This window comes from Haliotis rubra, unplaced genomic scaffold (genome assembly GCF_003918875.1).
Source record: "Haliotis rubra isolate DU_JTF1 unplaced genomic scaffold, ASM391887v1 Scf76, whole genome shotgun sequence".
Taxonomy (NCBI): Eukaryota; Metazoa; Mollusca; class Gastropoda; order Lepetellida; family Haliotidae; genus Haliotis; species Haliotis rubra.
The window spans coordinates 2,094,317-2,105,480 of NW_025767479.1; the positions used below are offsets into that span (position 1 = coordinate 2,094,317).

The 11,164-nt window shown below is 42.2% G+C and overlaps 1 protein-coding gene across 1 annotated transcript; it reads left to right on the forward strand.

Annotated features, from left to right (window-relative positions):
• The first annotated feature begins 434 nt into the window (after positions 1-434).
• Positions 435-8,359, forward strand: LOC124260368. Its single transcript, XM_046694662.1, has 5 exons — positions 435-1,326; positions 2,927-2,970; positions 4,188-4,352; positions 7,083-7,240; positions 8,160-8,359. The coding sequence occupies exons 1-5, from the start codon at positions 1,112-1,114 to the stop codon at positions 8,307-8,309; spliced, it is 732 nt and encodes a 243-aa protein (XP_046550618.1). The 5' UTR covers positions 435-1,111; the 3' UTR covers positions 8,310-8,359.
• Positions 8,360-11,164: the final 2,805 nt, after the last annotated feature.

The window sequence follows — 11,164 nt, forward strand, 5'->3', positions numbered from 1 at the left end:
TTTATTATGTCATCGCAAATAAAGAAGTATCATGTGACAGCAGTATAGTAACCAAAACATTTTCTTAGGCATATACAAGACAGTGAAGCCCCGTTAGTCCGGACTCCGATAATCCGGATGTCTCGCCTCCCGGACGATTTCAACTTGTTACCAATCTGTATATAAAATAATATTTAACTGAAACATACAACACTACACCTATGAAACCGTCTGTCATATTTTTGTCTTAAAATTCCACAAAAGAAAAGACCATTTGACACCACGGCATTACGGATTTTAACCTGACCAAATACATAAATAATATATAAATCTCAGAACACACCAAATTAATCCACTTGGGAGAGACGACCCGTAACTCCTCGCCGATTATTCCTGAAAGATTTATATATCAATAATGTTTTCTTCGTTTGTTTTTTCAGATTCTCGATATTACGGCAAATTCAGACCCTATCTACAAGACCGTAATGCGTGCAAATGTACATCAAATCCGGGCGATTGTAGTATAAATGCTACAGCTACTGCTACAACAGCTACTAATGCTACAACAACTACTCCTACAACAACTACTACCCCTACAACAACGACGACTCCTACAACAACGACGACTCCTACAGCAACTACTACAACCACCACAACTACAACCACCACCACAACTACCCTGATTCAACAATGTAGGTTTTCATTCCTGTTTAACCCTGAACATCCGGAGCACTGATCTATAGAAACCCATGCTTGTCGTAGAGACGGAGTGGAGTCCGTGGTCAGGCTTGCTGATATGACCGATGCACGTCATCGAAGTCCACATGATCAGATCGATCTTATGTATTATATGTTTTAGAGTGCCCGTGATTTCACACAGAAAGTGTGACTCATCCATTGATTTGGTGAGCGCTCTTCTGTTATTTAATATTGTCTATGATATCCGCTGGGAATGCAGAACTGTGTGAATTCATTTGGTACTTCGTATAAGTAATTCTTTATCTCGAATAATTGAGACACGTGTGATGTACGGAAATTACCGATGTTTTGCGAATGCAAATCGATGGAAGGGAGATAACTCTAAATTTGTTTTCCTTGTCGTCTGCTAGATTCTACGTCATCTTAATACGCTATGTTATGTTGGCAGTCTGTCCAGCAACAGCCACGACTACGGTGTCGACAGAGGCTACTTAACGCTAACGCCATCACCAGCTGTGACGAGTTTCCGGGTCTTGTTTCTATTGTCGCTCCTCAGGCCGCCAATATCACCGTTTGCACGGGTGTCATCACGTCTGCTACGACACTGTCGCTACCAGCCAACTGCGCGTTGTTCGCAAACGGAGCCAAGTAAGTAAAGAACAATTTTCATGCACATTTGTCCCTGTTGCATAAAGTCTAGTGGTTAACGCGTCACGTAGAAGACCCGGGTTCGATTTTCCAGATTAGTACAATGTGTGAGGCCCATTTCTGGTGTACTCCGCGGTGATATTGATGGAATATTGCTAAAAGCGGCATATAACCCTATTCATTCCTCCTAATCCTCTATACAGAGTTACAGATCATTTGTTTGTACCAGAATCACCAGAATTGTGGTTTCCAGTGGCTTACGTCTTTGACTGACTGACTGAGTTTAGTTTTTACGCCGCTTTTAGCAATATTCCAGCAATATCACGGCGGGGGACACCAGAAATGGGCTTAACACATTGTGCCCATGTGGGGAATCGAACCCGGGTCTTCGGCGTGACGAGCCAACGCTTTAACCACTAGGCTACCCCACTGCCCCTTACGTCTTTGAGGAGCGGTGGGGAGCCTAATGATAAGCTTAACTGTCGTCGTCACGCTGAAGGTCCGGGCTCGATTCCACACATCGGTACAATGTATGAAGTCCATTTTGGTGTCTCCCCCCGTGATATTGCTGGAATATTGCTAAAAGCGGCGTTAAACTACATACACATTCACTCACTCACTAACGTCTTCGATCTGGATCAATTTCGGCTTTACTCACCAAAGGGGCCGGTGGGTCAGCCTATACGCTAAAGCGTCCGCTCGTCACGCCCGGTTTGATTCCCCACATGGGTACAGTTTGTAAAGCCCATTTCTGATGTCTCCCACCGTGACATTGCCGGAATATTGCTGAAAGGGGCGTAAAACCATACTTACTCACTCACTTACTCACGCATTAAGCTACTAACAGTCCGTGATGAATCTCTAAAACGTGTCCATAAATTAATATAAATCAACTGACGCCTGTTCATCTAAACTTCTATATGGCTTGTGAGACGTAAAGGTGACTGACCCCAATCTATTTCTGGAATAAGACGATTTGCTTACAGAGATCACACTAAATATGTACTACACCCCATTCTGATTTTGTCAGGGGTTATCGCAGATTTGAAGGTTCCATTGAATAAATTATATTCAGGGACTGTGCTTGAAAGGGGACCTATGTATTGACTCAGCAATGTTGCGTCTCTACGTCGTGTCAGCATCTGTTGGTCGAGCTATTAACGACCCCAAGATCTAGACAACCCACATTCGTTTCAGTAGCTGCTGGTTACGTCAAGCGGTGAATTGTAGCCACGTATTGGTTCTAGCTAAAACAATTTCGTAGCTACGTGCATGTACACCCATGACCATTAAACACTTCACTTTTACAATAAACTTCATCACTGATACGTGTCATTTTGAGCTACCCGTGAAGATCCGGGTAAGAAGTGATCTTCAGTAACCCTGTCGTAAGAGGCGACTAACGGAATCAGGTGGTCAGGCTCGCTGACTTAGTTGACTCATATCCTCGTATCTCAAATGCGTAGAACGGTGATCATGCTGTTGTTCACTGGATTGTCTGGTCCGTTCTCGATTATTTACAGACTGTCGTCATATAGCTGGATTATTGCTGAGTGCGGTGTAAAACTAAACTCACTCACTCATTCACTTTCTGTTTCAGCGTGATTGCCCAAGATGGAACGGTCGTTGCCTCGGATTTGCAAGGTGAGATCCAGCAAGCGCTGGACTTTCTATAAATAGCCTGAGACTGACATTATAACAGCAGTAAAATCTATAAAAACCTGGCGCACTGAAGTTATAGTAATTAGACTAGAGAGTCTTTACTTAGATTAGTAGAGCCAGACATGTCTTATATTGTCACTTCTGCTTGTGCGAGACTGCCCCATGGTCAATCGAGTCAGAATCGAGTTAGTCATTTGAGTGAGTGAGGTTGTACGCTGCTTGTAGCAATATTTCAGTATTATCACCGCGGGGGATACCATAATTGGCTCCCGAATTGGTATTCAGTAACATAAGAGGCGACTAACGGAATCGGGTGGTCAGACTCGCTGAATTGGTTGACATATGTCATCGTGTCTCATATGCGTAGAACGGTGATCATGCTGTTGATGACTGGATTGTCTGATCCAGACTCATAAAGCTATTTACAGACCGCAAGATGAAGGGTGTCGTTTATAATGAAATCGTCCAAATTAAGAAATGTGCGCGTCCAAATTAAGAAATGTGCGTGTACGTATGTGTGCGTGTGCGTTTGTTGCTTACATTACATTATCATGTTATGATAATTTTCTACTCCACAAAACACCACAAAAGTCTCAGCAATCAGCACTCAGTCACTCACCCGTGAAGATCCGGGTTAGAATGAACCTTCAGTAATCCATGCTTGTCGTAAGAGGGATCAGGTGGTCAGGCTCGCTGGCTTGGTTGACACATGTCATCGGTTCCCAATTGCGCAGATCGATGTTGGTGCTGTTGATCACTGGATTGTCTGGTCCAGACTCGATTGTCTACAAACCGCCGCCATATAGCTGGAATATTGCTGAGTGCGGCGTACAAGTCAACTCACTCACTCACTCACTCAGGTACTCAACTACTCAACCACTTACTCACTCACTTACTCAGATACTAATGCCCAGATACTAATGCCCAGATACCAATTCTCAGATCCAGATAGATCTCAAATGCCGTTTTAGTAACATTTTATTAACACGGAAAGGTTCTAACATCTTCCTCATATCGGGTACCAATTTTCTGCTCGATGAGGCTCATTTGACCTAAGTCACGTTTTCAGAGTGACACCACAAGTTTTGATACCCATGTATCGAGTGTATGTACATATTCGCACTTCCACAAAGTGGTAAATGATCTATCAAATGAATGTGTTCAGAACAGCTCGTGTACATGTATATTTCCCATTTCAGTCCCGGCTCCTGCCACTATTGGAGGGCCAATCACTGTTACTTTAGACACACCCATTGATGCTGGCAGCTGTCCCGGAGTAGCCTGTGTCTATACGGCTGCTATGGCTGATGTTATCGTCTTGGACCAGTGCCAAGTTGCTGCCGGAGGCTACTCCAGTAACACAGGTGAGAAACCGTTCATCAAAATCTGTCATACGGACCCTGAAACAAATATACCCAGTCCATGCAAGTTTAAAATAAGTGGCAAGTCTACATTACCACAGTTTCTGAAAATGAAAATGGTCTCTGGGCTCCTCTTTATTATATACTGGCCACATAAAGAAACTGTGCATTGTCAAAATATTATCCCAGTTGATAAGTACGATAACCATGTCAAAGGTACATATAAACTTTAATGGAGGGATCATGAGACCATAACAAGTCGGGAGAATTCAATTGAAAAGTCAATCACAATGACGTCACGAGTCCACAAGCGGGACAGGGGTCAAACGACCATGTCACAAGCTCAATAACGGGTAGGTCCACCATCGGCATTGAGAACAGCAGTGCATCGACGACGCATAGAGCCTATCAAACGTGGAAGGAAGGCTTGTGGGATGTCACGCCAGATTCTCTCAAGTTCTGTTGCAAGGTCAAGGACGTTATCTGGCGGATGAGGAAGACGGCGTAGACGTCGATCCATCTCGTCCCAAACATGCTCTATCGGGGAGAGATCCGGTGAATTTGCAGGCCAAGGCAGTAAGTCAACGTTGTGGTGTTGCAAGAAATCCATAGCAACCCTTGCCGTATGAGGGCGGGCATTGTCCTGTTGGAATGTTAACCCAGGGCCATGACGTTGCAGAAAAGGAATTGCCACAGGTCGAAGAATCTGATCCCTGTAGCCCACACCAGTTAAGTTGCCCTGAACAATCACCAAAGGAGTTCTTTGACGTGCTGTTATTCCACCCCAAATCATCACGGAACCACCACCAAAGCGATTCCTCTCCAAGACAAAGGCCTGTACATAACGTTCTCCCACGCGTCTATAAAAACACTCATCTGTAAAAACAACATTTCTCCACCAAAACAAGGGTCTGCGGACATGATTTCGGCACCACATTTGGCGAGCTTGTCGATGACGTTGTGTCAGGACAGGCCGTATGGCGGGACGTCGTGGTCTGATCCCTTGATGACGTAAACGTTGTCGAACTGTGTTGGGGTGGAAATGGCGAAGTCCTGGGATGGTTCGGGCAGTCATCACTGCAGTCTGAAACCTGTGGCGAAGATGTGTCACCCTTATCCGTCTGTCCCGTCTTGGCGTTGTTACACGTGGACGTCCAGAACGTGGACGATCGATGACGTCATTTGTGTTCTGGTAGCGTCTCACCAGTGCAGAAATGGTGTTCCGGTGGCAGTGGAAATGTGCAGCCACTTGTCGTTGAGACATTTCCCCATGGCCCATCCCAATGGCCTCATGACGTTGTGCAGACGTGAGCCTTGGCATGCTATGCGTTTCAATAGCCGTTTAAGTTTTTGAACGATCGCAAGGGCAGGGGTTGAGCTTTCCAAAGTGACAGTATTGTGTGGCATTGATTTGCTCTGTTTCTCTTTCCCGGAATGCACGTGCAACAACGTATTGCACGTCTCAAGGACGAATCCAATGACGTCACGGAACGTGGCACGTGCATGCATGTTGGATACATGTCACTTATCTCTGAGTTTAAATCCTTATGTGTCTACACAGGTTTGATAAATTTACATTTTAAATTTTTGTATGCACAGTTTCTTTATGTGCCTAGTATATTATATGATTATATTTTAGAACATATATATTTTTCTGCAAAGTATGCTCATGTCAGAGACGAAATATTAATCTGTGTTCATTATTACTACTGTCTTGTATTAGAAGTGAATGTTGCAGAATGTGAACGAATTAATAAAGATGAGTTCATTTTAGGGCTGACCTTTTAGCTTTCCAGTGAGGGAGGGCTGGAGAGGAGTGGGGGAGGGGGGAGTGGAGGAAGCGGGATGGGTGTGGAGTGTTTTGGTAGGACCAGACAACAGATGTTCGTTCCAGGACAATACAAACGGCCCCCTGCCCCCACCACCAGAATGTCAACTGGTCAATTGGTTCAGATTTGTGTACGCCATGTACACTTCAGGGCCCCGTTCTTCAAAGCGATCGTTGCTGTGAGATGATTGTATCTCCCATACTTTAACATAGACTTACGACTGTCGTAGAGCTACGATCGCTTTGAGGAACGGGACCCAGGACTTTGTCGCCTTGGAAATGTACCCTGCGGTTGTTCTTCGAGAATATCTCAATATTATCTGTGGAAGTTTAACTGTGCGAATCTTCTTGTTGTGGACCGTATATGTGGGTCACACTTATAGATTAGCTGAAAATTATGAGTGGAGATTTTACTGTGCCAATGTTCTTGTTGTGGACCGTATATGTAGGTCACACTTGACTGTGCGTGGATATAGATTAGCTGAAAATTATGAGTGGAGGTTTTACTGCGCCAATGTTCTTGTTGCGGACCGTATATGTGGATCACACTTATAGATAAGCTGAAAATTATGAGTGGAGGTTTTACTGTGCCAAATCGTATATGTGGGTCACACTTATAGATTAGCTGAAAATTATGAGTGGAGATTTTACTGTGCCAATGTTCTTGTTGTGGACCGTATATGTAGGTCACACTTCGAGATTATCTGAAAATCATGAGTGGAGGTATACCTTTATAAGAATTAATGTTGTAGACCAAATAGGTGGATCTAACTTCGGGTTTCTTAAATTACAAGAAGAGGTTCGGTCGTACGAGAGATCATGTTTTTAGACCAAATCGATGGATGAAGTTTCCTGTATGTTGGTATAAGGGTGGAGGTTTGACTGCGCTAGTGTTCTCGTTACAGACTTAAGCGGTGGGAGCAGCTTCGAGTACCTGGACATTCCGAGTCTCCAGCCAACTGACCAGTGTTTGGCCTTCATTCAGGTCTCGTCACAAAACATTTTCTTTGGAGACAGTCAAACGTACAACTGTTTCTTCTCTCCAACTGGGTCTACCTGTCAGGTAATAAAACCACTGGTTGGTGTTTTATCATAGACGTATGCTGAGATTCATCTTGATATATTTGATTTAATTTTAACATTTTTCAGATTTAGATTATTCAATTTTGTTTTTCATTTGAGATGATGGGTTTGCGCAAGAATACTCTAACTTGTCAACTTTATGCCTGTAAACGGAAATAAGATTTTCCAAGATGAACGAACATGATTGACTATCGGATTTTAAAATGTGATTTAAAATATGTCTATTTGTTCATAATAAATATAGGCAGTGGGCACAAAGACAAGTTATCTACGTTGCAATGGTCACTGCTGGTCAACATGTCCTGCTCAAAGAGTATTGTATCGCGTGAATACTGTATTTTCTGTCTCTATATAGACAGTAGCATATATGTCGTATGCTTTCTCAGAAAAGAACAGATTTTAGTAGGTCGTTGGGTTAAGCATATACCAATGTTGGTTCCAACCCTTTGAAGTGGCATAAATCACGCAACTAAATTAAACATAAACTGAGAAAAACTATCTTCGTGAGAATTTTATTAAATAAGAGCGACACCCTTTCTACATTAAAAACAACCTAGGTCACATGAAGAATCTAATATACGATTCCGACTGTTCATTTATTCCTAGTTTGAATTAGTGACAAAAGCTTGTTTGCTAAAAGGTGAGCGTACCATACCACAATTTGGAATGTGAAGTTGAGTGAGAGTGAGTTTAGTTTTACGCCGCATTCAGCAATATTCCAGCTATATGGCAGTGGTCTGTAAATAATCGAGCCTGGACCAGACAGTCCAGTGATGCGCATTGATCTACGCGATAGAGATACAATGGCATGTGTCAACCAAGTAAGCGAGCCTGACTACCCGATCCCGTTAGTGTCCATTTGTTAAAAAAAACCTGACGAAGTGGTATTTATATTTCAGGGCGATATGGGTGCGCCAATCGTTTGTCCACTGACCACTGGGGAACAAGTGGTCATTGGTCAAGTCGAGAATAGCGAGTGCACGCCAGGTTCAGTCGTTGGATTCTATAATCTTGAAGAAGCCTCTGTCCGGGTCGTGCAGGTCGGATGAAGATGAAGATGACATTCTTTGAAACCTGAAAATAAAACTTTAAGAGATTCCTTCTGGCTTTCGAACGTTTTGTGCAATTTCATTTCACTTGCTTGTCAGACACCATACTAAAAAGTCAACGAAACAAGACTGCAGTGTTCTGTGCGGGATATGGTGTCGACCCTTTCTTATTATTGTATACATTATATATTTACTCCAGCTGTATGCCATCACAATGTTGACGGCGACATGCAACGTGATTACTTCAAATCATATTCAGTATAGACTGCTCGCTCCTATTGATTGCCAAAGTGGGGCGGTGGGCTAGCCTAGTGGTTAAAGCGTTGGCTCATCACACCGAAGACCCGGGTTCGAATCCCCACATGGGTACAGTGTGTGAAGCCCATTTCTGGCGTCCCCCGCCGTTACGTTGCTAAAAGCGGCGTAAAACTAAACTCAGTCAGTCCTTCATAATACCATCATCCCTTTCTTGACCTGCACAAATTCCATTTACACAGTCAGTCAAACCTCGCAAAATCTCCACTAAAACAAGATGTTAAATGTAACGACGTCTTTAAGTAAGGAAATGGATGGGCACCGCTGCACCGACTTCAGGATATATCCATTAACGCTGATCGGTCAAGAAAATGAAAAATCTCCTGATGCGTTTCTGTTAGGAAAGATTGTGGAATTGGGTTTTCACGAACTGGATGGGGGTAATTCTGTTTCTTCCTCTCGTCCCTCCTTTCTGGTTTTAAAATGTTAATGAGGAAATTACTCTTGAAGAAAATAAAAAACATATAATAGTGAGCATAAATATATAATTGACAGGTAAGATCATCAACCTTCACTGTAAAATGATGCTGCAATCACAATTTTGACTCACATTGTTGTAAATCAAGGGTATCTATTTTGTCGTGGCTTGTTTCTTCCATCATCCATGGACATTTTGTCCTGGCAAACACCTTGACCGATGAAACTGAAAGCAGTTCCGGTTCAATTAAGGCTATCAATTTTCCATTGGTTTGAATGATATTAATTTAACCTGATATTTAATGCTTATAACGTCTTTAAGTAAGGAAATGGATGGGCACCCCTGCACAGACTTCAGGATCGGTCAAGAGGGCTACAGTAGTCAAGTCTGTTCAATGCAGTTGTCACTCGCTCTGTTGACTATGCAGTGTTACAATGACAAAACTTAGTACATGTACAGAGCTGTGGAACTCGTTTTGCTGGTACACGGATTTTATATTATTTCTTTTATGAAATGACCGCAAATATTAGTATTTAGTCCTTCGTACAAGTCCATGACAAAGACGTATGCACATCAGCTTCTATATTAACACTGTTTGTCATAGAACATATGGTATCATTTACACCAACATGTGCATCATCTACCTGTCTATTCTGCAGTGACTTGAATGTTGTAATCAGGTACACCAGAATATCATCACGAAAAAATATCTCCAGAAATAATAAAGGATATTTCTTAACTCAAAATGACATCAAGATACGTGAGTCATTAAATACCGCTTTGATAGTAAGTTCAAAGGACACGGTAAGAATATTTATTTTTGTTTCTGAAATGCATGTCACCATTTTCCATGATAATTGGGTCCATGTTCATAACAGACGACCACGGGGAAACAGGTTTATTCCATTGGGAGAAATAATCTGCATAATGTAAACCTGCACAAAATAATCACAGACATGGTAACATGCATTTGCAGAGTTAGAAACTAGAAAAAATACTTGAGAAAATTGGAAAATTGATAGCTTAAGAACTAAAAGTTTCATTGGTCAAGATTTCATGGAAACCTTAATCCAGACATGGTGACATGTTTGCAGAGTTAGAAACTAGAATTCGAGAAAAAGCCTTTCCCGTACGTTGCGAAATAAATTCGAGAAAATGGAAAATTGATAGCCTCAATTGAATCTGAACGGCTTTCAGTTTCATTGGTCAAGCTGTTTGCCAGGACAAAATGTCCATGGATGATGGAAGAAACAAGCCACAACAAAATAGATACCACTGACTTACAACCATATGGACCAAAATTGTGATTGCAGCATTTTAAAGTGACGGCTGAGGATCTTACCTATTATATATTTATGATCACTATTTATTATTTTATAATTTTCTTGAAGGGCAATTTCCTTATTGTTCTATGGCTATACAGTTTAGCTCTGACGTAATGGCATCGCATCACTTCTGGCTCTCAATGCATTGCGTAGATAGATGTTCATGATGTTGATCACTGGATTGCCTGGTCTGGACTTGATTATTTACAGACCACGGTCATATAGTTGGAATATTGCTGAGTGCGGCGTAAAACAACAAACAAACAAAGCTGTGGAAGATGAATCATCATCGACCCATGACACGTGTAGAATCAGTAATCTTCGGCAGATACTCTGAATGTACCTGTTAACCTTCAAACCATAGCGTCAATTGTCACAGCTGTGCGTATCTGAGAGACAAATCAAATTCCCTCTCATTAACTACAAACTTGAAAGACTTGCAAGATTGTAGAATCTGGGAGTCAATCCTGCAAGTGCCAGCTGATTTTTGTTTAAATCCATTGTCTTGAGAGCTTCGCCAGTGTGTTGGCATTTTCATACCTTTTTATGTAAGTGTGATACGGGATACAACTCAACTGTTTCCACTGATATGATAGTTGTATCTGTATAGATTATCACTGGACTTTTTTGGTCTACAGTTTGAGTTTCTGTCGCAGATTGCTTGTGGTGCACTTATGAACAGTGCCTGAAATGATGTCTACATGTTTCTGGTATGAGTGTTACTTTCTACAATTCATCATTGAATGATGAATGATTGTTAGGCGGGGAGACCGAATGTGATTTTGTTGAAGCTCCGC